The 26991-nt window shown below is 37.9% G+C and overlaps 1 protein-coding gene across 2 annotated transcripts in view; it reads left to right on the plus strand.

Moving 5' to 3' along the window:
* The window catches only part of PRKG2 (protein kinase cGMP-dependent 2), a 107345-nt gene extending 86008 nt beyond the window's left edge, over positions 1 to 21337 (plus strand). The window contains exons 16-19 of one of the 2 annotated variants that reach the window (XM_066281200.1): positions 2756 to 2878; positions 8942 to 9004; positions 14966 to 15032; positions 18391 to 21337. In XM_066281200.1, coding sequence (XP_066137297.1) covers positions 2756 to 2878; positions 8942 to 9004; positions 14966 to 15032; positions 18391 to 18486 — 349 coding nt within the window. In that variant the 3' untranslated portion in view covers positions 18487 to 21337. The remainder of the gene's footprint in view (positions 1 to 2755; positions 2879 to 8941; positions 9005 to 14965; positions 15033 to 18390) is intronic. The other variant, XM_066281199.1, reaches the window with a different exon arrangement.
* Positions 21338 to 26991: the final 5654 nt, after the last annotated feature.

Below are 26991 nucleotides of genomic sequence, written 5' to 3' on the forward strand. Positions count from 1 at the left end.
TATATCTCTCTTTTACATTAATTGATTTGATCAGTCTTATAAACCTTTATAACCAAATAGTATGTCTTAATTTCAGGGGAAATTTGCATACATGGCATAAGAAAATTACTGGAATGAGCCCATTGATGAGAAGTCAAGCCTCTACACATACTTTATAGAAAGAGGGTCTTCCAGAGTCTTCTTGAGCTTTTTACATTACTGATGTCAATATTACTAGGTGACCTGTGACCACATTCTACATCCTTGTCAACATCCGTTGAGCAAACACATATGAAAGATTATTTTGTATTATCTATAATCAATTTCAGATAGTCAGTGCTTAAGATTTTGATGAAAAGAAGAAAAAAAATGTCCAGATAGTCATTTAGAGAGAATGTTACTTAAGGTTTTGGTACACAAGGAATTCTATTTCATGAATTTGTTTTCTTATCTCTGGAAAACTTTTGTTAGCTCTATTTCTCAGAGACACATGATGGTTCCTGTAGATAACTAGTGAATAAAAGTTTCAGTCTTTACCAGCTGGAATGAATTGTTAAAGCTGTAGGGAAATGAAATGAGGGAAGAAAAAAGGAATAAAACCCCAATAACTTGAAGTTGATAAGGTAGACTTGAGCTGTCATAAAAAGTTGATAAATTGTTTTCGTAAAGGTTTTTAGGTAGTGCATTAGAAAATTAAATTTTTAAATGTCCTGAATTCTAGAGTCAGGAGGTAAATGGAAATGAAAAAATAACTAAAAAGCAAAATCAAACAAAACACAATACAATTGTAAATATATAAATGCGTTGAAAATATTATAGCAGTGTTTTTGTTTTCTACCACATTTTCCTTACAAGTGAAACAGATTATTGAAAAGTTAGTGCACTGACCCTATTACAAGTTTATTACCAGGAGTGGGCATTCTCAGTAGCAAAAAGTTCTCAAGCATGACAGAGAAACAGCAAGTAATTCATGAAAGTCATCTTTATTTTTCAAACATTAAATGACACAATACAATAGATGTTGAAATGTTTTTGAAAGCGAAGTATATGCATTAAAATGTCAATTGAATTCAATTTCTGGTGCTTTCTTACTCGTCTTAGCAATAATTTCCTTCAAATACTCTCTTTGCAGGACCTCTCTTGTCTCATTTCTTTTCTCACACTGGTGGCTCCATCACAGTCTCCATTGCTGGGTCCCTGTCATCATCCTGACCTCTCAATATTGGACCACTTCAGTTCTTAATCTCTGTCCCATCTACTCATCCCCAGGGTGATATCATCAAGTTCCATGATCATAAATACTGTCAGAATCATACCTCCAGCCCTAACCTTTTCCACAAATGTCAGAGTCATAAATTCAACTGTCTGCTTAGCATCTCTATTGCATGTTTAAAACATAACTTGATTCCTCATAACCTCCTCCTCACCCCTGCCCCCTCCATCCCAGCCTTTCATCTTTTAGTCAGTGTTAGCTCCATCCTGTAGGTAAAAACACTTGATCATCATTCTTGAATTTAGTCTTCCTACCAAAAACCACCTTCACCTCATCAGCAAATTCTGCTGGCTTTCCTGTCTAAATAAATCCCGAATCCAATCACACCTCACTGCCTTCACCACTACCATCTTGGTCCAGATTACCAGGTTTTCCTTCCTCCACCACTAGCACCATCACAGTTTATGTGCCACACATTAAAAAAAAAAAGTGTACTCTGGCTACTGTTAATTAGATCATTTGTCTCACAACGTATTACCAGGTCCTTATTGGTAGATCTACAGAATATTGTGATCATCTCTTCATCCCTTTCTCCTCTTTACTCACTGCACTAACAATACAGTCTTCCTCACTGTTCCAAGAACAGCCTTTTCAATTTTGGTAATTTCCTTTTGCTATGCAAAAGCTTTTTTGTTTGATGTAGTTACAAGAACAACCCATGCCCATTCCTGACTCATGGCCTTTGTACTTGCTGTCTTGGAATCCTCTGACCAAATAAAGGTGTGGTTCATTCACTCCTTTTCTTCATTCATACCTCTGGCTCCACTGCCAAGTTAGGAGAGAGCTTTCTTGTATCCACTCTGTCTAAATAAATAATCACACCTCTCTTGTTTTCTGTCCCCCACTTTATTTTTCTTTTTACTGCTTATCACCACCAGACAAATTACTTGTGTATGTGTGTGTGTGTGTGTGTGATTTGTTAAGTGATGTGAAATTTGTGAAATAATTTTCTAGCATGTCTCTAGATTTGTCATAAAATAACTAATGAGAGGGAGAGGGAAGGAGGAAGGGAAAGAGGGAGGAGGAAAGGAGGGAGGGAGGGACAGAAGAAATGAGGGAGGGAGGGAAAGAAGGAAGGGAGGAAGAGAGGAAGGGAGGAGAGGAAGAGAGGAGAAAGGGAGGGAGGAAAGGAGGAAGGGAGGGAGGGAGGAAGGGAGGGAGGAAGGGAGGGAGGGAGGGAAGGAAGGAAGGAAGGAAGGAAGGAAGGAAGGAAGGAAGGAAGGAAGGAAGGAAGGAGAGGAAGGGAAGGGAGGGAGGGAAAGAGGGAGGGAAGGGAGGGAGGGAAGGGAGGAAGGTAAAGAAGGAAGGGAAGGGAAGGGAAGGGAAGGGAAAGGAGGGAGGAAGGGAGGGAGGGAGGGAGGGAGGGAGGGAGGGAGGGAGGAAGGAAGGAAGGAAGGAAGGAAGGAAGGAAGGAAGGAAGGAAGGAAGGAAGGAGGTAAGAAGGAAAGAAGGCTGGCTGCAAATGTGTCTCAGACCCTGTGTCCTATTTTGTCTTTTCTCTAGCCCACCCTTTTCTGGGATTGACCAAATGATGACCTACAATTTGATTCTAAAAGGAATTGAAAAAATGGATTTTCCCAGAAAAATAACAAGGCGACCTGAGGATTTGATTAGGAGGCTTTGCAGGTGAGAATAACAGTTAGAAACATCTCATTCTTGGGGAAAGTACAAAGGCTTCTTATTTCTGTTTCTACACATTTTAAGTTAAGTATATGTTTGCTTTTTATACTTTTCTCTGTAGCTAAATTATATTTAAAGTAAATCACGTTCTCTTTTGCAGTCTATGATGAGTGTTTGAGTTTACCTTGTGTTACAGAATCACAGTACCTTCTTATATAATACAAAAGAGATTTAAAATTTTCAGGCACTTCAGGAATCATCTTTATCTGTTATAGAGCAAAATGGAACTACAAACCTTAGCTTAATAAAGAAATAATTAATTTATACTCTTGTTATTTTGAGAGAAAAATCAGTGGTGATGAAGTGTTACTATATGCCCTCTTTTAATCTTCATTTTAAAAAAGTACTCCTCTGGCCCGTTTTATTATTATTTTTATTGAGGTATAATTGTCATCTGACATTGTATTAGTTTCACATGCACAATGCAATGATTTGATATTTGTATACACTGCAGAATGATTACCACAATAAGTTTAGTTACCACGTCCATCATCCCCCAAATATTTTTCCTTGTGATGAGAACTTTTAAGGTTACTCTCTTGGCAACTTTTAAATATGCACTACAGTATTATTGGCTGTAGTCACCCTGCTGTACATTACATCCCCATGAATGTTGATTCTGTTCCTGTTAGTTTGGACCTCTTCACCCCCTTCACACATTTTGTCCATCCCTACTCCCCATCCCCACTGCCAACCACTATTTTGTTCTCTGAGTCTATGCGATTTGTTCTGTTAGTTCATTGGGGTTTTGTTTTTTTTTCAGATTCCTCATATAAGTGGCATCCTACAGTATTTGTCTTTCTCTTTCAGTCTTATTTCATTTAGCATAATACCTTCAAGGTCCATCCATGTGGTTGTAAATGGCAAGGTTTCATTTTTTATGGCTGAGTAATATTCCATTTTATAGAGATAGATATAGATATATATAACACATCTTTATCCATTTTTTCATTGATGGAGTCAGGTTGTTTTCATAGCTTGGTTATTATAAGTAATATTGCAGTGATCATTAGAGTACATATGTATTTTCAAATTAGTGTTATTAATTTTCTTCAGAAAAATACACAGAAGTAGCATTATTGGATCATATTGTAATTCTATCTTTAATTAGAGGGACCTTCATGCCTTTTTCCATAGCATTGGCACCAATTTACATTTCTAACAACAATGTTCAAGGGTTCTCTTTTGTCCACATCCTTGCCAACACTTGTTATTTGTTGACTTTTTGATAATAGCCATTCTTACAGGTGTGGTATAAAATCACATTGTGGTTTTTTTTGTTTTGTTTTGTATTTTTCTGAAGCTGGAAATGGGGAGAGACAGTCAGACAGACTCCCGCATGCGCCCGACCGGGATCCACCCACACGCCCACCACCAGGGGGCGACGCCCCGCCCACCAGGGGCTGATGCTCTGCCCCTCCGGGGTGTCACTCTGTCGCGACCAGAGCCACTCTAGCACCTGGGGCAGAGGCCAAGGAGCCATCCCAAGCACCTGGGCCATCTTTGCTCCAATGGAGCCTCGGCTGCAGGAGGGGAAGAGAGAGACAGAGAGGAAGGAGAGGGGGAGGGGTGGAGAAGCAGATGGGTGCTTCTCCTGTGTGCCCTGGCCGGGAATCGAACCCAGGACTTCTGCACGCCAGGCCGAAGCCCTACCACTGAGTAACCGGCCAGGGCTTACATTGTGGTTTTGATTTGCATTTCCCTGATGATTAATTATGTTGAACACCTTTTCATGTATCTGTTAGCCATCTGTATGTCTTCTCTGGAAAATGTCTATTTAGATAGACTGCCTGTTTTTTAATTAGATTGTCTTTGCTTTGGGTTTTTCTTTTTTCTTTTCTTTTTGCTATTGATTTGTATGAGTTCTTTATATATTTTGGATAGTAATCCCTTATCAGATATATTATTTGCAAATATTTTCTCCCATTTAGTAGACTGCCTTTCATTTTTGGTAATTTCCTTTTGCTGTGCAAAAGCTTTTTAGTCGATGTACTCACATTTATTTATATGTTATATGTGCTTTTGTTGCCTTTGCTTGTGGAGTCAGATCCAAAAAGTTATCACCAAGACTAATGTCAGGGAGCTTACTGCCTATGGGTTTTGTTTATTTTTTTTAATGAGTTTTAGAATTTTGGGTTATCAATTCAATTATTTAATGCACTTTGAGCTATTTTTTGTATATGGTGAAAGATAGTAGTCTAGTTTTATTCTTTTGCACATGGCTGTTTTTCCCAACACAATTTATTAAAGAGACTTTCCTTTCCCCACAATATTTTCTTGCCTCCTGTGTCATAAATTTATTCACCATATATGCATGGGTCTATTTCTGGGCTCTCTATTATGTTCCATTGATGCATGTGTCAGTTGTTATGCCGATATCATACTATAATATTTTGGTTGCTGTAGCTTTGTAATATAGTTTGAAATTAGTGAGCATGATGCCTCTCGTTTTCTTCTTCCTCAAGATTGCTTTGACTATTTGAGGGTCTTTTGTGGTTCCATACAAGTTTCAGGATTGTTTGTTCTATTTCTGTGAAACATGACATTGGAATTTAGACAGGGGTTCCAATGAATCTGTAGATGGCTTTGTATAATATAGATATTTTACAGTATTAATTTTTCCAATTTATGAATACAGAATATCTTATCATTTGTGTCTTCTTTCATTTATTTTATCAATGTCTTATAGTTGTACATTTTTACCTTTTTGGTTCAACTTATTCCTAGTTTATTTTATTTTTTTATTCAATTATAAATGAGATTTTTAAAATTTCTCTTCCTAATATTTTATTAGTGTATAGAAACATGAGATTTTTTTAGTTTCTATTTTATTTCTACTCAGATATTTGTTGTGTTGATTTTTACCCTTCAGCTTTACTAATTTGTTTATTCTAATATTTGTGTGTGTGTGCAGTCATTAAGGTTTTCTATATATAAAATTATGTCACCTGTGAATAGTGACAGTTTTACTTCTCCCTTTCCAATGTGAGGTCTTTTATTTATTTTTTTGTTTTACCTACCTGCTCTGGCTACAACCACTAATATTATGTTGAATAAAAGTGGTGAGAGTGGACATCCTTGTCTTGTTCCTGATCTTAGAAGAAAAACTTTAAGATTTTCACCATTGAGTATGATGTTAGTTATAAGCTTGTCTTATATGGTCTTTATTATGTTGAGGTACATTTTCTCTACACTTAGTTCTTTTGAGAGTTCTTTTTTTCATAAATAGATGTTGAATTTTGTCGAATGCTTTTTCTGAATCTGTTGAGATGATCATAGCATTTTTATCCTTCATTTTGTTAATGTGGTGTTTCACACTGATTTAAAGATATTGAGCAATCATTGCGTCACTGGAATAAATCCAACCTGATTGTGGTGTATCTTTTGTTTACTAATATTTTGTGGACGGTTTTTACATCTATGTTCTTAAGGGATATCGGCCTGCAATTTGTGTGTGTGTATCCTTGTCTGGTTTTAATATCAGGTTAATACTAACCTCATAAAATGAGTTTGGAAGCATTCTCTTCGCTTCATTTTTTTTAAACAATTTGAGAAATATAGAAGTAAATATTATTCAAAAAATTTTGGTAGAATTTACCTTTGAAGCCATGTGGTCTTGGACTTTTGTTTTTTTGGGAGGTTTTTGATTATTGATTCAATCTCATTACTAATCAGTTTTTTCAAATTTTCTATTTTTTCATGATTCAGTGTTGGAATATTATGTTTTTAGGAACCTATCTGTTTCTTGTAGGTATCCAGTTTGTTGCATATAATTGTTCATAGCAGCCTTTCAAGATCCTTTGCTTCTCTGTGTTGTCAGTTGTAGCTTCTCTTTCATTTCTAATTTTATTTATTTGAACTCTTTCTTTCTCTTGGTAAGTTTAACTAAAGAATTGCCAATATTATCTATTCATAGAACCAGTGCTTAGTTTTGTCAATCTTTTTAATTGTCTTTTTAGTCTCTACTTCAATTTCTTCACTCTGATCTTTATTGTTTTCTTCCTCCTACTAACTTTCAGCTTTGTTCTTCTTTTAATAGTTTCTTTAGGTGTAAAGTTGGATTGTTTCTTGAGGTAGGCCTAAATCACTCTGATCTTTCCTCTTAGAACTAATTTTCCTGCATTATGTGTTTTTTGGTAAGTTATATTTCCATTTTCATTTATCTCAAGGTATTTTTTGATGTCTACATTAATTTCTTTATTGATACATTGGTTGTTCAGTAGTATGTTGTTTTATCTCCACATATTTATGATTTTTCCAGTTTTCTTCTTGTACTCAATTTCTAGGTTCATACCGTTGTAGTTGGAAAAGATGCTTGATATGATTCCGATCTTCTTGGATTCATTGACACTTATTCTGTGTCCTAACATGTGGTCTCTCTTTGAGAACATTCTATGTGCACTTGAGAAGAATGTATATTCTGTTGGTTTGGGATGAATGTTCTGCAAATATTAATTAAATTCATCTGATCTAGTGTTTCATTTAAGGTCACTATTGCCTTGTGTTTTTGTGTGTGTGTGTGTGTGTGTGTGTGTGTGTGTGTGTATAAGATCTATCCACTTATTGAGACTTATTTTTTATTTTGTGCCCTAATTTACGATCACTTGAGAAGAATGGGCATTCTGCTGCTTTTGGATAGAGTGTTCTGTATACATTTATTAAGTCTATCTAGTGTAATGTGTCCCCTGTGTGGATTACACATGTCTGCTGGCTTTAGCAAGGCAGTGGGAGTGTGGGGCCAGGGTATACTTGATGGCTTTTGTGGGGCTGCATGAGAGCTCTGGTGTGGGGCATGGTCATTGGCATCATCAACGTAGGAGAGAGTGCAAAAAAGGCACCTTCCTGCACCTGCATCCCAGAGAAAGTCTCAAAGAGTCCTGCCTCTCTGGCAGACACTTTAGATTAGCAAATGAATTTCCTTTTACAAAGTGTCTATGTACTTTTCAAACTGCTACTTTTGTGCTGGTCCCTGAGGACAAATGAGCCTGTATGCAGCCCTTCACAGAAGTATCTCAGTTCCCCACGGCCCTTTAAGTTGTCTAAAGTGAACCTTGTTGGTTTTCAAAGCTAGACATTTTGGGGGCTCATCTCTCTACTGAGAGTCCCAGGGATTGGGTGACTGCTGTGTGGTGTGAACCCCTTGCCCACGGATTTGAGTTACCTTTCCTGCTTGCTGGTTACCACACGAAGGGGGAGTTTTTTTGCAAGACTGCCTCTGCCTCTCCTACCCCCCTTGATGTATGTACTCCGACCCTCCTTGACTAGGCCCTTTTACCATTTGCTGCGAGGGAGTTGTTCAGCTCGTTTTCACTCTTTCTCAGAGAGAGCTCTTCTGCATGCCGTTGTAGATTTGGTGTGTTCATGGGAAGAGGTGACTTCAGTTTCTTCTATCTTGGACCACAACCCTGACATTATTTTGAATTACTCCAAATGTCTATTTACCATTTACAATAATTTATTGGAGAACAGAAGTTATATAATTTTGTCTGAGCCTTATTGCTAGGTTTTTTTGTACATTTGAAATGTTTTTAAAGTGCTAAAATTTAGTACTTATAGAACATGAAAGTTAGCTGTGGATTGCCAGCAGAAATTTCTGCTGCTTCCAGCTGAGATGTAAATGAGTCTCTAAAGCTTTTCCTGATGCTCTCAGCAGTTTGTAAGATAGCTTTCCCTGTTCTTTTATGTGTTTATTTCTACTGCATTTAAAGCACTAGACCATATATAGATATAGTTAGAAGTATAAATACATATAAATATAGATATAAAGATATATAGATACAGATATAAATATAAATACATAGATATATAAATATAGATATAGATATGTATATCTGTAACTGTAATTTGTGTGCTGAGAGGGGCATATGTTTTTATCTCTTTCTACTCAGATGTCTAGTCTATCAATATTGTTGAATAAATGAGTGAATGAATGAAGAAGTGTTAAATTTTAATTTAAAATTTACTCAAGCATAACTATTATAAACCACCTTTTAAAAATTATCATTTTAGGCAAAATCCAACAGAAAGGATGGGAAATCTGAAGAATGGAATCAATGACATTAAGAAACACAGGTACATAGTTCTTTGCCCAGAAAAATGTAGAAATTTATGGAAAACTGGGGTAATCTTGCCACTTCTCTCAGTAAGCCACAAGGAGTTCTTTACAATCAGTTTTTCCTTTTTGGTGCTTTATATTTAATTTGTTTTACTAGATTTAGTCACAGTGATCAATCTCAAAATGACTTTTCTAATGCTGGAAATTGATGTCAAGAATGGATGAAGTTTAAAACAAGTTATAAAATTACATCTTCGTGTTATAGCAGGCTAGTTTTTTATCTACTGCTATCTTTATTATTATTTAAAAATGTTAAATGAGAGTTTGCAAATGAGTTGTTCTAATTTTCATATTTGATTTGTAACCAAGTAAGCTATAGTTATTATCAGTACTCAAGAGAATGAGTCAGTTAAATTAGCCATTAAATTGTATTGCATTTCAGTTTTTATTAATATTATACATTTATTTTAAATATAATTTTTCTTTGACTAGCTTTCCAAATTCTGAAGCTTCATGTTGCATTTTACTTTTTGGGTAAAAGTACATTGATTTTCACAAAACGTCAATATTTTATCCTTATGCAGTAATCTACATGGACCTTTTCAGTTCTGTGAATTTCTTAATCTGTCCTTCAGAACCATAGATAACTTTCATAATATATTCTTTCTTAATTGGTTCTATAGGTGGAAGTTTAAGTCTAAGTTTTTTTTTCAAATCGATGCCTAGCTAAATTCTATAATCCTCAAGATGTTTTAATTTTGCTTATGATTTTACAGATATATCACCTATTGATAGTACAAAGTAAAATTGAGAATGTCATTACTGAAAACCTTTGAGCACATCGATGATCTATGTGTTCATTTCCATAAATAAAAACACCTCTCAATATTGCATTCCTCTCTGGATGTTTTCACTGAAGAATTAAGGGCACATCAGCACAGTGTGAGAATGAAGGCAGAGATGCTATTGGATAGAAACACTATTCATTTTTTTTTAACAGTAGCGGTGCAGCTGGCAACCCTGCTCTATCTATTCATGAATTTTCTTGAAATAAAGCCATGCATTCAACATTGTAAATTCATAGAGGGCTCTGCCTTAAGAGTGTGTTAGAAAAAGAGAGAGGGGAGGTGGGAAGGGGGAGACAGACAGACACATCTGTGGATTTTATAGACATTACAATGTTTAGAGTGTTTTATTGTTCTTTGTCATCCTTTGGATTGCCTTCAGTGAAAAGTTTATTATTTGTCTTGGATTCCTATTTATCTTTCTTCCTACAAGCTGTTATCACAATTTTTTAATCTCATTATAACATGATACATTAAACACACCATTTCTATGGAACAAACAACTGTCCTGCCAATTAAAGATATTCTCTCAATATTTTTTCCTCCTTTATTTCATTACAGAAGCATCTTCATGTTTTTATTTGGAGTAATTAGGAAATAGAGTGATATAATTTTTAATGTACTCCAGTTTTATTTTTTACTTCTGATTTACCTGTGGCGCATTTAAATGTAGCTGTCAGGTTGTGATTGGATGCAGGTGCAAATTGATGCCAGAGAATTTTCTCACCTCCACATGGGAATAAAGAACTTTGAATTTCCTTCCCTGTAGGGATTAATGTGCCCACTCCTTTAAACAGGCAGGATTTTTTTTTTTTTTTGCCACCTATCTGTAGAATCAGAGTACAATGTGTAGGATAGAATTCACTAGTAAGAGATGCCAAATTTACACGGTGCCTATGGTGAGCCCAGAAGAGTCAAAAACATTATTTTTTCCAAAATAGTGTTTTTTAAGATATAAAGTTGGTGCAGGGAGACCTGAAAAAGAGATCTTACTCTGACTTCTAAAACTTTCCGCAACTCCCCAAAGTATATAGCTTCTCTACCCAGTATATTCTTAGAATTCAAAAATATATATTTATTAAATTTACCATCAGATTTTACCATTCTTCTCTAAAGTAAAACATTTTTTTCTTAGAGAACTAATAATGTTAACTTTGTATTTAAAAATAATACAGTAAAACATGGCATATTGTTGTATGTTTGCCCATTATGCCTTTAACCATCCTTCCTAAAAATAGAGTTCCTCCCTTCCCCATTTATGAGCAAATTTATAAACCAGGCACCAATTGTGTCTCCCAACACCTCTCTGAAAAAAGAGATAATATACCTGTAGGGTGCAATTAAGTCTTTATGCTAGATAGAGGAATAATTTGTTTCTAGTGTCTTCACGTTACCTTCAATATTTCTAGTCTCTAAAATTACTCTCAAGAATAGTTTCTACAAATCTTCTAAAAATGAAGAAGCAATTTATGTGCTCTTGCTGCTAATATTTCTTTGATGGCTGTTTTTCACACATGAGTGCATGCTGGCACTTGCATTACTTAAAATGTGGTTAGTGTCAAAAGGCCAAGTGTTAAGTGAATAGCCACTCATGTTAAGTAAATATTGCCATAAGTCAAATTGTAATGAGGACTCGGCAAGAAACTCATAGGTTCTTTGAATCAGTGGGGTAGCAGTAATGCTTTTTATTAATATTTATGGGTAGCTTCTGGGGAAAAAGAGCATTGTAAAATATGTTAAAAGGAATTGTGGCAGTGTTTGGTATCAAAGGAAAAGAACTGTGACCCTAGAAATTCCTAATGTCCAGCATCAGTCTGTGTAAAGAAGCGGATGGGTGGGTCAAGGAGAGGACTTCTGTGGTTTCATAGCAGAGACAGGGGAAGCCATACAGCTGGGGTTGCTGTCTGACTCCCACTCTTTGACTAGTGTCTCAGTATCTTATACCAAAATGGCATTTTGGGTTAAAAATGGCACCTGACATGGAAAGAACTAGAACCTGCCATCTCTGTTTTTTGTGCTTTTTCTCTTGCTAAGCTTGGAATGGGAAATCCAGTCAAGGACGGAACCCAGACCAACTCCAGTGGTGAAACAGACTGAGAAGGGTGGAAGAGTATAATTTCTGGTGTGGCCAAAAGACAGAGGAATGTGACAGCCTCCTAAAGTCTCCCTGCCTTCAGCCCCCACCCCCATCCCACGTTGCCCCCTATGGCTGTTCTCCACATGGCAGCCACAAGACTGCATCATTTACTTAGAACTTTCTAGTGGCTTCCCATTATGTATAAACCCCGATTCCTTACTGTGTCCTACCAGGCCTAACAGGTTCTCGCCTCTGGCCATTTTTCAGAATCATTTAATTTTTCTAGTTTCCCCTGCATTTACCACACTAAAGCTCATTCCTTTAGCTTCCATCCACTTGGAAGGCTTTGGCCGCAGATCTTCCTTTGGATTCCCTTTTTTTTTCATTCTGGCCTTCATTCAAATATCCTTTCTTCAAATACCTCTCTCACTGAAAACAGTCTCGCCCAGCCCAGCCCACCCAGCCATTATCTACCACTTTACTCTCTTTAATCTTCCTAGTACTTATTAGTATATAAAATTAACTTAAGACCCTGGCTGGTTGGCTCAGTGGTAGAGCGTCAGCCCGGCGTGTGGAAGTCCTGGGTTCGATTCCAGGCCAGGGCACACAGGAGAAGCGTCTATCTGCTTCTCCATCCTTCCCCCTCTCCTTTCTCTCTATCTCTCTCTTCCCCTTCTGCAGCCAATGCTTCATTGGAGCAAAAATGGCCCTGGACACTGAGGATGGCTCCATGGCCTCCTCCTCAGCCTCAGGCACTAGAATGGCTCTAATTGCAGCGGAGCAATGCCCTAGAGGGGCTTAGCATCGCCCCCTGGTGGGCATGCCAAGTGGATCCCGGTAGGGCACATATGGGAGTCTGTCTGTCTGCCTCTCCATGCACCCACTTTTCACTTTGAAAAAATACAATAAATAAATAAATAAATAAATAAATAAAATTAACTTAAGTATTTGTATTGTTTACTCTTTTTTTTTTTTTTTTTTTTTGTCTGTTACCTTCCACCATAAGAAAAGCACCTTGAAAGCAAGGTCTTTGTTTTCTTTTTTGATGTCTGGGACTAAATTTACTTCATAATTTTTTGTTGCCTTCCTGACCTGACATCACTATCCCAATAGTAAAGGTCAGTGGATATAGGACTGTATTAATTTGTGTTCCTTATTAGCTCTTGAAAGACCAAGTACATTGTGTCTGTGTGTTGTGCATCCAGCCCGGCAGGCTCTACATGTATCCTGAAGACCGGATCAGCCTTTTAAGATAAATGATGTAGGAGCAATGAATTAAAGAGTTTCATCTGGCTGTCAGCGTAATCCCATTATGGATTACTGTAAAGTACTTTTTTTTTTTTTATCTTGGATCCTATTAGATCCCTATGACTAGGAGCATCGCCTCCATGGTGCTGTGTTACAGGACACTATAGTAAGAGGTTCTGTGTAAGCATGTTTTCTTGCAGAGTCATTCAATTATTCAGAAGACATATATGGATCCCCTGTTCTGTGTCAAGTGTTAGGGACACAGAAGAAAAGAAACAGACAAAAACCACTGCTTCATAAAGCTTGCATTGTAGTAGGGAAGACCAAAAATTAACAATATAATTAAGTAAAGTATATAGTAGATACATTAGATAGCAGTAGAATAAAGCAGGGATGGATATACAAAGTATGGGGGGGGGTGGAATGGGAAAGAGCTTGCAATGTGAGGCTAGATGGCCAAAGAAGGCCTCGAAAGAAGATGACCTTTGAGAAAAGACCTGAAGTTGTTGAGGGAACAAACCATGTGGAAATTTTGGGGAAAAACCAGTCTTGCCAGAGGGCCTTGAGTGCAGAGGTGTTAAAATAGGAGCACTCCTACCTTATTGGAACAATGGTGAGGAGATGAAATTGCAAGGAAGAGAGAAGAGAAACGTAAGACACTGGGAAGGTGGGAGGCAGGTGATGGTGGAAAGGGTGATTTTGTAAGGCCTTATGGCTCATTATAAAAACATAGTCAAGACTTTGCCTTTGACACTGAGTGAAATGGAAGTATTGCAGAGTTTTGAACAAAAGTATGATAAGACCTACCTTACGTTTTAAATGATCATTCTTGCTACTAGGTTGTTTCTCCCAGACAAAAGCAGGAAGACCCATTAGATTATTGTAACAATACAGGCAAGAAATAATAGTGTGTTGGACCATGTAGCTAGTGGGAAAGTATTAAGAATTTTTCATAGTCTGAATACAGGCATATTTTATAGGTAACACTGACAAGATTTGATGATGGATTTAGGTAGGGTGTAAGAGAAAGGATAATTCCAAGGACTTTAGTTTTAAGCATTGGAAGAGTTAAGGCAAATTTGTTGGGGAAAATTTGGATATCTAATGTGGACCTGATACATGCTAGATGCCTGGTAGACATCCAGTTGGGAGATTATGAATAGCAGTTGTAGCTAATAGCCTGTAAAGCAATGGAGGAGTCTTGGTTATAAATAAACATCTTGAAGTGACCAGTATATAAATGCTATTAAAAGCCACAAGATTGAATGAGATTACCTAGGAAGTGAGAGTATTTTTTACCAAAGAATGAATTTAGTTTTATAGTTTTATTAACTTAAAATCATGTTTGTTTGATAACCAATTTATGGAAACAAGAACATACATTTGCCTTTTTTTAATGTTGCCTTACACATTTTTAAAATAAATCATTCGTACTCGGGATGGTCAGGAGACACGAAGATGTACATGAACATTCATACTACTCAAAGGGTTGCAGGGGTCTCAAACTCGCGGCCCGGGGGCCGCATGCGGCCCGCCCACCAATTTTGTGCGGCCCGCAGACTGGCCCGCAGACTAATCCACAAAGTTTGATTAGTCTGCGGGCCACACAAAATTGGTGGGCGGGCTGCATGCAGCCCACGGGCCGCGAGTTTGAGACCCCTGGGTTAAGGTGAGACCAGAAAACCCGCGTGCGTATTTTCCTCTGACCACATTGCTAGCAGGGAGCAGACAAAACGGATTGAGAGACAATTGACATGCTAATAGTTCTCAGGAAAGTAATAGTTCTCTGTACTTTTCTCATTCCTCAGGTGGTTAAATGGTTTTAATTGGGAGGGACTGAAAGCACGGAACCTTCCATCACCTTTACGAAGAGAGGTATGGCTATCAACTATATTACTCTCCTAATTAGTTTGCAGGTGCATGTTGTTGTAAACAGATTTGAGTTCTATGTCTAACAGATTTTTGATTTTTAAATACAGTGTGTCTATAAAGTCATGATGCACTTTTGACCGGTCACAGGAAAGCAACAAAAGTCAATAGAAATGTGAAATATGCACCAAATAAAAGGAAAACTCTCCCAGTTTCATACCTATTCAGTGCAGTTCGATGTGGGCTCACGCACAGATTTTTTAGGGCTCCTTAGGTAGCTATCAGCCTCTACAGACTCGTCACTGACTGATGGCCTACCAGAACGGGGTTTCTCCACCAAACTGCCGGTTTCCTTCAACTGCTTATCCCACCAAGTAATGTTATTCCTGTGTGGTGGTGCTCCGTTATAAACACACCGATATTCACGTTGCACTTTAGTCACGGATTCGAATTTAGCGAGCCACAGAACACAATGAACTTTCCTCTGTACCGTCCACATCTTGACTGGCATGGCCATGGACTGCTCCGCTGTATACATGGTCTTACGTCATCATCTGCGCATGCGCACATGCTGCCACATCATCCTACAGAAACTGGGAGGGTTTTCCTTTTAGTTGGTGCAGATTTCACATTTCTGTCATCTTTTGTTGCTTCCCTGTGACTGGTCAAAAGTGCACCATGACTTTACGGACACACTGTAGTTTTTAAAAAATAAGTTAAAATGTTATAACGGTCGTGATTATAGGGATTAAGTAGTATTCCCTATTTGAGGGCATTACATGTAAATCTAAGTTGCCAGGTCGTCAGCATGTTAGGCTGACAGATGGCTCCAGAAACACAGTGTGAACCATGTAAGTAATTTGAAATGTTCTAGTAGCCATGTTCAAAGAGGTGAAAAGAAATAGCTGTAATTAATTTTAATTACTATCCAAAATATTTTCACTTTAGTATGTATTCAACACAAAATATCAATGAGATGTTACAGATGTTTTGCTCATGCTAAATTTTCACATTCCCAGGTGTATTTTAAACTTTCAGGACATGCTAGTTAAGTCTAGCTATATTTCAAGTACTTAGTCACCACAAGTGGCTGGTTGGTTGGAAAGCTCAGCTTTAGAGAAAGCAGAACATTTGCTAACTTAGGGAAAAGAATGATTCAGGAATGACCTGGCTCGATGTACCATCCTAGGCGACAGGCTACAGCAGACCCAAAGTAAATTTTATAAGTTTTATTGCAGACCTGCACAGGGACTGCAGGCAACCCATGCAAGGGAGCACTGCAGCCCCCCAAACCTGCGCAGGGACTGCAGGCAACCCACACAGGGGAACCCTGCAGCCCCCCAAACCTGCACAGGGATGCAGGTAACCCACACAGGGGAACACTGCAGCCCCCCAAACCTGCGCAGGGACTGCAGGCAACCCACGCCTCCGAAGAGACTGGAGCACTGCAGCCCTCCAAACCTGCGCAGGGACTGCAGGTAACCCACACAGGGGAACACTGCAGCCCCCCAAACCTGCGCAGGGACTGCAGGTAACCCACACAGGGGAACACTGCAGCCCCCCAAACCTGCACAGGGATGCAGGTAACCCACACAGGGGAACACTGCAGCCCCCCAAACCTGCGCAGGGACTGCAGGCAACCCACGCCTCCGAAGAGACTGGAGCACTGCAGCCCCCCAAACCTGCGCAGGGACTGCAGGTAACCCACACAGGGGAACCCTGAAGCCCCCCAAACCTGCGCAGGGACTGCAGGCAACCCACGCCTCCGAAGAGACTGGAGCACTGCAGCCACGAGCTTCTAAAATGGCTCCTTTTTATAGGGTGGCTATCTAGGATGAGCAAGCATCATACAGAAGCTGATGTGGCTGTTAGTCATTGGCTAGGGAGGTCGTGCGCAGTTACGGGGGGGTATTACTCAGTGGAGAATTTCAAACATAAACTTCTGATAAGGGTCTCTGACTCAATGCAGGATGTTGCTGAACTCTTTGTTCTCAGCGTCACGGGGACCTTGTACACTCTTGGCAGCCCCAGCATGTCAGTACTCCCTGAATCTAACACTCGACACCCTACAAACTTTATGCTGTGTTCTCTCTCGAGGAATTTTGAAGATATGTGTCTCCCCTTGTATATTTTTAGATTGATATCTGAATTTTTTCATTGCACATTTACGTTGTTGTGGAGAATATAATTTATAGTATGCTTAAAATATTGATATTTTAAAGTAAAACACTACTGTTACTTTACCTGGCTGAATATATCCAATAATCTGAGTATCATTGAGATGTGATATCAGCCATTAAAAAATACAAATATTACATCATTAATTTTCCCTCTGAATTTATATTTCAATATTTCCATTCCATTTTTCCATCAAAATTTTATTCTAATGTAAGATATTTTATGCTTGGCACTGTAAGTGCCTTTCAATTATAGTTTTATAAATTTTTAAATTCCTGTGATAACACAAATATTTCTTCTGGATTCAGTTATAATTACATCTTTATAGCATGCAGTATCAAAGAACATAAATATATTATAAAATTTTAAAGTAAATACTAATCAATTTTTGTAAAGAAATTATTTAATGTGCCTGTGGATGTTTTCTTTACTTAAAAAATAGAATCTGACTCCACATCAACTTAATTTCTTTATAAGGATGTAGATACAAGTGATGAGTTGTGTTCACATAAATAAGTTCCTGGGAATGAAGGGTTTTACAATAGCAATGTCACTTTGAATGCCTCTAAGTGATCTTTCCACTCTCCTCAAAGCACATTGTGTTTTATCATAAATACTATTTTTAATGATCTATCAGCTGATCATTTAATTAGGTATCTCTTACAGTTGTTGGAAAGTAAAGAATTGGAAACCACCTAATTTGCAAAAGAGTTATTTCACTCCTTCAACAGGGACAAGAATATTTTGAATTATTCCTTTGTTTGGCATTCTGGAAATTTTATTTGGTCAATTAACGATGTAAAAATTTAAAATTGGTGAGAAACTTTAATAAAGTGGAAGGAGGATCTGGGTCAACTTTGATGTTTAAAAGGATCTGATTGTAAGATATTTCTTAATTTGAAAAAAAATAGACATTATTTCTGTCACTTTTTCTTTTAGAAATAACTCATTAGGCCAGGTAGCTTCCCTTGAGTATAATCCAGGGACCAATCCATTTGGTACAAAGGAGAGATCTCATGAGGCTGGAAATATGACTCTAAAATGACTCTTGGTCATCTTTTCCTTATATGTAACTTACCAGTAGTTGCAGTTCAAAGCCTTTTCAGCTATGGAAATCTTTACCCCTACGTAATAGCATGCTGAATCAATGTCATCTTCACCTGTGCTTTAATCCTTTCTCTATTAGCTCAGTGGACCCACAGATCACAGCTACTTTGACAAGTATCCTCCTGAAAAGGGAGTGCCTCCGGATGAGCTGTCTGGCTGGGATAAAGACTTCTGACAGGAAAAAAAAAAAGAAAAGAAAGATTTACTGCCAATCTACAATGGAAGAGGACTATGAGCACCAATAATCCAGTACTGATTATTTCTCTCTTTGGAGTATTATGATATCTTTTAGAAGACCATGAGAAAAAAGACATCCCTGCCCATGAGTAGGGGTGGATGATAGTGGGTATGGAGGTGGTTCTGAATTATAATATCTTATTTAGATGCTGTGAATTATTCATGTATTCTAGTCTTTTATCTTCCTCAAATGTTGAAGACGATTCTAGTCTTCTCTCTACACTCAGAACCATTTTCTTTTGAAGGGGCATAGTGTTCTCTGCAATCTGTTGCTCCATCCTGATCATACTCATCTCCTTTAAGTCCTAATAAGGTATAAAAAACATCTTTCCCTAGACAACTAAGTCATGCTGCAAATAGTATCAAGAACAAGGGTGGATTTTGGAAGATTTCACCTGCTCTCATCAACTCATGTACACATTATGGCATCTTACAGTGGTGGTTTGCACAAATATTGGAAGTCAAAAGAGGTTCTTAACTTACTTGCATTCAACCTAGAAATGTATAATGTGCTTCTGATATTAGTCTGGGGAAAGACAAGTTTGAGTATTTAATCAGTTATATTGCTCCCTAAAGTATATGTGTTAATAAATCCAACAAGGTAATTATATTCTATTGGGGAACTTAGAAAAAATGAACAAAGCAAAAATTTTTTTATTCACCTGTGACCAGTTGTGATACCTCAGAGACTTTCCAAAGCCTTGTTAAAGGTGGTTTTAATGTGCGATTATGTCCTGGGCTTTTGAAAAGGTTTTATCTCATAGACTAAGTATTTTTACAGTCAAAGTAGAAATCATGCAGGGACAAGATTGTGAAGGCTTTGCCTTCCTATTAATGTGGAGGAAAATCAAGTTTGATACTCACAGTGGCTGACTCTAAAACTCTGAGCTATTTTGGCCAATTCTGTGATTGTTGCTATTAATAAACCAAGAGTATACTAACTACAGTTAATTTTTAATGAAGATCTCATTGTACTTGTTGACACACTGTAATCACCACCGCATTCATATCTCTTTTTAAAGATATCTGAGTCATGATGTGTTTTAATTTTAGATTGTTAAGGCCAGGAAGCCACTGGAGAAGTGATGGGAGTTTAGTCATGTAGCATCTGCCCTCCTCCCATCTCCTCTGTGCAGTCCTCTGCGTAATGAAGAGAGTAGTTTCAATAGCATTGGACACTAGTACCTAGGAACTCTACTAGTAAACGTTTCTATGTATCAACCATGATTACTTCCCCAAAATGGATAGAAAGCAGACTTTCTATGTATCTTTTTGATCTGGCAGAGTAAAAATACTGTTGAAATTACTGCATTATTCAAGTTTCTGGTTATATTTGCATATGTAAATGTCCTATGGGAACAGCAGCCTCTACCCACATCACACCCATATTTTCTCCACTGAAAGTTAGTTAGCCATGCTTCCTGAACAGTTAAACCAGATAAAAGGCTGAACCCAAGAAGGTGCGTTCTTAAATTGAATTTCCACATTTAAAATCCTTTTGCTAAACCAAAGAATTTTTGTTTCCTGGATTAGTATTTTTAAAGATTATGTATTGTACATAGAAAAAAACATTTTTTAATAGGATCAACATAACCTGCTTGATACATTTCTAAGATTTTTAAAAGATTTTTATTTGCATTTGGTTTATAAGCACTGTATGTTCTTCCATGTATGTAATTATGTATTGGGTGTATATTAAAATTGTACAGTTATAATAGCAATGACATTCTCAAAGGAGATCAAGAGTTGTAATTCAAGAAAGACCTACATATACAAATAAAAACTGACTTAGATTACTACAGGTATCTTGCCTATGACTGGCCATACCAATATATAATATTCACGTGTGATTTTATTGTGTTTCTTCAGGGTGTTTTAGAGAAATGAAGAAACGAGAGATTGAATTACCATAGAATCCCAATTCCACTATTTCCTAGCTTGGTAACCTCGGGGAAATGACTTCACTTCTTGGAGTACTAGCTTTTTCACCTGTAAAAAAAGGCACAGTAAAGTAATCCTACTTTGAGGCCTGTTTGGGGGGATTAGAGAGGGTACCTAGAGAGTTCTTTGCTGATATCTGTGAAATAACCAATACTACATAGATGGGAGCTACTGTTACTATATTGTAATTAAAAGAGCCTTAATAACTATTTAGTCCTGAACCTTATGTAGCATTTGTATCTATATGCATAATTATATCAATTAAATCCAGTATCTACCTTTTCTTTTTCTTTTAAATCATGAAGATGGTTGATGAAACTCTAGTTCATAATATGAAGAGTTAACCTATACCAAAATGAAGTGCTTTATTAAGAGTTTGCTAGATATATAAATTTTATTTTTTAATGAATTAAGGGTATATATTTTTTCCCTTAGAACATACAGAAAATTATCCTTCTATATACAAACTCATTATAGTCCTAATTGTTAAATCACTCAATCTTGCTTTTCTAGGTGCGAAGTTAATTTTTCTTCCTTGAGCCTCTCCTCTGTGGGGCCAGTTTTTTTTTTTATATAATTGTTGTTTCTTAATCTTTTCCCTAAATTTAAAATGTCTGGAGGGATAAGAGTGTAGTGGTGAAAAGTAAGAGATCTGGTCTTAGAAAGGTATGAGTTTGAATTCTAGCTGTGTTCAGATTTTTAAAACTTTGGAAAACCACATCTTCATTCATCTGTAACTTGGAGGTGTACATGGAAGGCTTTGGAACATTGGCCAGCATCTTATTCTTTGTAGGTCATTGAAAATAACCATTTGGAAATAAATATACACATATATTTATGTCTTTTGGTGTAGTAATAAATCTATGCTCTTTATTCCCAGGCGTTGTACTAGGAATATTTATATATATTACTTTGTTTGCTTAAGATTCTGAAATAATTATAAATACACTGGCTGTTGACTGCTCTCAAAGCTAAATACAGATCGACCTCAAATACACTTTTCATTCCCTTTTTAGCTGTGCTCTTTACATGGCTCAGTTCCACTCACTGTCATTTTATTCTTCTTCTAGATTCTCTGGGTTCAGACGCTTAGACAGGATGTGGTAAGGATGGCTTATCTCTGTGGCAGAATATCTGGGACACCAGGTGGAAAGGCTCAAGGACTGGATGACTTGATGGTTGGGAGCTAGAATCACCTGAAAGCTTGCTTACCCATATATCTGGAGCCCAGGCTGGGACTATTCAAAGACTGAAACAGCTGACCAGGGGGCCTGTACACGTCCTCTCCATGGCTAAGAGTCCTCACATGGTGGTGTCCTTAAACCAGTCAGACTCCTTTCATAGTAGCTTAGGGCTCCAAGAGCAAGTATTCGAACTAATAAGGGAGAAACTGTGCTATTCTTTATGACTGAGCGTTGTAGTCACTATCACTTTTGTCATACTTTGTTGGTGGAATCACAGTCCCACCCAGACTTGAGGAAAGGGAACACAGACTCCATTTGTTAATGAAGAGAGTTTCAATGAATTAACAAGCAAGCTTTAAAATTTCCACCGCCACTTTCTGACTACTGATTATTTATATTACTTCCATATGCAAAATAAATTTATTCCCTCCATAGCATAGAGTCTCCCTAAAAATATCATCTCATTATAACATCAGGGTCCAGGAGTTTGTCATATAAATCCATTCAGGTATGGATGAAGCTTCTCAGTCCCTAGATACATTCTTTTAGATCTGAAAACCTGTGAATTAACTAAACAAGTCATCTGTCCTCACAATCACAACATTGAATGAAGTAGACAAAGGATAACTGAAACAGATCCTTGCACTCAGTAAAGGGGAAGGTGTGAGGCACAAAGTAGTCACTGGTCCATAGAATTAGAAAATTCGGTCTGATACCTGTTACCACTTCTCTCCTTAGGGCTCAGTCCTACTCCCTGAGAGTTATTCTCTATAGCTCTTAACTCTATCTTGTGTAATCTTGGTTCTAGCCACTAAGTCAGTTACTTTTTTATAAAATATGGCTGGTATTTACAACTGAATAGAATGGCCTGTTTTCTACCTGTAAATGTTTGGTGGTAGAAATGCCTCTTTTCTATCTCTGTCCCTTTATTCTAAACTGATACATTTCCTTTAAAAACTTAGTGAGTTTCCTATGTATGGATTCATGACTCGCTTTATTAGACAAAGCTACACTCACAAATCTTTTCTGTGAAGATGCTGTGGGGAAAACGGTTCTTAGATGTTCTTTTTTAAAAGAGCGGGTATGCATAGCACAAGTTTGAGATGCTCAGAAGGCTTTTTGTCTCTTTGAAAGGTTGTGGAGACTTCCATCATCCCTGCCTATAGTATTCGTGAACTTTTATAATCTCCTCTCCTTGAGTATTGACTGAACCTAATGACTTTCTTCTAATAAATAGAGTTTAATAAAAGATTCCTCACATTGCTTGCTCTGATGGAAGCCAGCTGCCATGATGTGACTTCTACATGGAGAGGCCCATGTGGCAAATATCTGAGGGACTCTCTGGCCAACAGCCAATGAGGAAACTAGGTCCTCAGTCCAACAACGTTTGATGAACTGAACCCTGCCAACACCACAGAGGGAGGTTGGAAGCAGATTCTCCACCAGTTGGACCTCCCGATGAGAATGGAGCCCTGGCCAAACCTTAAGTGAGAGGCTATGAGGCAGAGGAGACAGATAAACAACTCCCCTGTTCCTGACTCACAGACACTGTGATAAGAAATAGTTGGTGTTTAAAATTACCAAGTTGGGAAGGAAATAGGGACAGGAAGTGGAGGAAACAAGAGCAAAGTGGACACAAAAGGACAAACTAGGATTCTTGAGGAAAGTCAGAATTTGTGATGGCAAACCAGAGTGCATGAGGACGCACTGGAACCTGGGTCGACCTTTTTAGTTTCCAGCCGTGCAGAATAAGCTGGCACCCTTCACATATTCCTAGCTTGGGATTTTCAGATGCTGAAGGAGCAATCTGGTTGGAGCTGGAGGAACCACTAACAAGGTGAGTCAGCAGCTCTGCAGCAATGTGCATGCACTGAAATAGTGTGTGGTCTTTCACTTGACCTCCAGAGTACAATTATGGTTGCCACTCACTTTTGCATTTTAAATCTTATGCAGATTTCTCCTGTAGCAAAGCTGAACTCAGAACTGTACAGAGAAGGGAATTCTGGATGATTTATTTCTGGCTTAGCTAAATTGACACAGTACAAAGTCACTCAATTTTAAAACTAGCAAAATATATAATATATAAATTATTCTTATGTAATTTATTTAGTTTTATTTTTTAGGTAATGAGATTTGTTGCTTCTTTTTCTCCACAATATTTATCAAAGTATACACAGAGTGCAGGCCACATGATTCAGTTCAAAGCAGCATAACAATTTGTCTCAGGTGATTTACAGGCAAGCTCCAAATTGAATTAGAACTGAAGCCTTTTCAATTTTGGAAGCTATAACACTGAGGTATTTCTGTTTAATTGTTGGTTACTAAATTAGAAACGGTATAATGAAGAGTAACATGAAATTTGTTTTGATCCATCTAAACTTCCTCAGTTTAGAAAAAACAAATAGATGTGCAGTGAGAACAACAACAAGAAAAAGGCAGAAGAAGATATGATGTGATAAAAGAGGAACGCCAGCAATGTGTCAGTCCTGGAAACCAGGCAGAGCAAAGGGGCTCACTCCTGAGGGAAGTGGGAGAAGGCCAGGTGTCACACTGGGACAGAGCATGACTGTTAGTCACCTACCCAGACCTGCAAATTTAAAATTCAGGAAGATGCTCCAATTGCTAAATGTGTATATGCCATAACAGGTGCCCAGTTGCCCTCTTCTGTGCTCTGCTTGGTTGCCCCTTTTAACGTCTTGTGTTCAGTTTTGCATTTAGGAAGAAGAGTCAAAAAATTAAAGTCTGCCCAGAAATGCTTACCAGTTCAAACCATCAGTAAAAGCCAAAGAAAGTAAAGAAAGCCTAATAACATTTTAAATATATATATATATATATATTTTTTGAGAGCCCATAAGGATTTAAGGGAAGAGAATCTTTATTCTAAAGGATAGTGTATGGGAAGTAAAATATTTAATACATGCCTTAATTGATCCATTCAACAATTACCTACAGTGCACCGTTCCTAGCACTACTCTAGGCCCTGCGCATCCAGCAGTAGGACAGAGATCACAGTCCTAAATGTACCATATTTATTAGGCAGTTAGGTTAACAGTGATGATCTCCAGATGGTGCGATTGTGCTCTTCAGTTGCCTCTACTTTTGAAGTTTTATACATTGAATTTGTTGTTGTTTTTTTACATAAAGAACAAAATTTACTTTTAATGAATCTGACTCTGAGAGATAGGCTGGAAAGATCATTTAAAAAAAAAAAAGACTGGAACATCAACTACAACTTTCACTTTGTCAAGTCAGCTTATAGGCAGCTGAGTGACATAACTCTGGGCCTTTCTGGCACTAAGCCAATGCATGTTAATTCCTTGAGTCAAACTTTTAGAGACTCTTTGCTCCTTACCTCTCAATTCTGATGTATTCTCACATGATCAAAAAAAAGTTCCACTTGATAGCAGCAGGTAGTTTATTACTTTAGGTGTTTTCAGCTATTTTTGAAAAATTTATTTCTGTTTCAGCCAGACTCCCCTCTCCTTCTCCCTTGTTCCCCTAACTTCTCCCACGCCCCAGGCAGAGTACCTTCTGACACCAAATTCTCTGTGCTAAATGCACATGCATAATTAGTTAACTGGTTGATGTTCTCAGTGAATATCTGTGTGACTCCTTGTGCCAGGCCCTGGTGTTCATCAATGAACAACATAGACAAGATCCCAAACCTGAAGCATATATAGTATATAGTTGACCCTTGAACAATACATGTTTGAACTGTGCAAGTCCACTTATTCTCATTTTTAAAAAAATAAATACTGGTACTATTTTTGACTTGTCATTGGTGGTCCAAGGCTATAGAGGGCCAACTCTATGCATTGACTCTGCAATTTTATATAGGAGACTTGAACATCCTCAAATTTTCTTATCCATGAGGGTCTTGGAACCACATCCCTGCCAATAGTAAAGGTAATTAAGTTTTGAGGGAGTCAAGTTATTTGGAGATTTTCAATTGCATGAGAGTTGGCACCCCTAATTCTGGCATTGTTTAAAGGCAAGAAGATGACCATTGTAGTTAAACAAATGGAGAGCATTATAAAATGTAACACAACATAAAATTTGGATATGCATACTAAAAATAAATTTAAAAAGAAGTATCTGTAGCTTATCTCCTTTAAGCTTTTTCTTACTGGATATAATGGGGGGAGGGAATTAAAAGCCTCATTCAGCTTCAGGTTAATCCAATCAATTTCAACAGTCCCTCTAAAGCAGTGGGTCTCAAATTTTGGTACCCATCCTCCATTTCATTTTGATGACCTTTATTAGCTCCCCAGGTGCTCTGATTTTCATTTAGCCTTTCCCCTGATTATATCCCTAGCCAAGACCGAGGATGAGTCAAGTCTCTAAAGCCAGGTATCTGCTCAGTTGCTGTTTGTTTGACTGATGTTCACGGCAGAGTGAAGCTCATCTGTCCTCTGGGGGCTGAGACAGGGCCCAAGGCCACCCTGGATGACTCGAGTTCCCCTTGGTTACTGTTGGCACTGTGGACTTTCAGGGTTTGACTGTGGTCCCTTTCAGCTCTTGCTGAGACCTGCTTCACAGAACTTAATACAAAGCCACCTGTTCCCTACCAAGTGAATTCCCCCTGCTAAGTTCCCTAGCCAGACCTTAGAGAGTTATAAATATTGTTTTTACAGTAAAGAAGGCAGGGGACTCAGGATAACTATCGTCCAGGGCCTCGAACCGGAGTCTGAACTGTGCTTCAAGGTTACTGTGCTGCCTTTGCCCCAGGGCAGCCTGTGGTGGATCCCAAACAGGTGAAGAAGGGGCTTCATCAGCCCCCTCTTTCCTTCCACAGTGTCCTGAAGGAAAGAAAAATCCAGCTTTTTCTTTTTTCTCTTCTGACTGGATTCCCCTTCCACACATAAAATTCTCTGGTCTCTTCCATAATGCCTGATCCTTTTTAAGGTAAAAGAGATAAAGGAATTTAGATAAATAATCCTTTCTCAGGACCAAAGTTTGGCTTTTGAATTTCAAAAGCTTAATGTTACCTAAGACTTTCTCAGTACAACCCTTTGGGAACTAACCCTAATTGGCAGGTGGGTGATTCTAGAAAAGAACCGAGATGTATTCTCAGGAGGGCAAAACTCAGCTCACATTAATAAGGTAAAAGACAATCATTTCCCCTTTGCAAAAATAAACAAAAAACTTACAGTGATAAACTCGACTCATGCAATTAAACAGCATTATGTGACAGAGTGGGGCTGAGGAGAAGGGAGACTGGCTTTGAGCAAGTGACAAGGAAATGCTTTTCTTCCCAGGTGACATTGGAGCTGAGACCCGAATGGCGAAAAGGAAACAGCCTTGAGACAGTATCTATG

The sequence above is a fragment of the Saccopteryx bilineata genome, chromosome 5 (assembly GCF_036850765.1).
Source record: "Saccopteryx bilineata isolate mSacBil1 chromosome 5, mSacBil1_pri_phased_curated, whole genome shotgun sequence".
NCBI lineage: Eukaryota > Metazoa > Chordata > Mammalia > Chiroptera > Emballonuridae > Saccopteryx > Saccopteryx bilineata.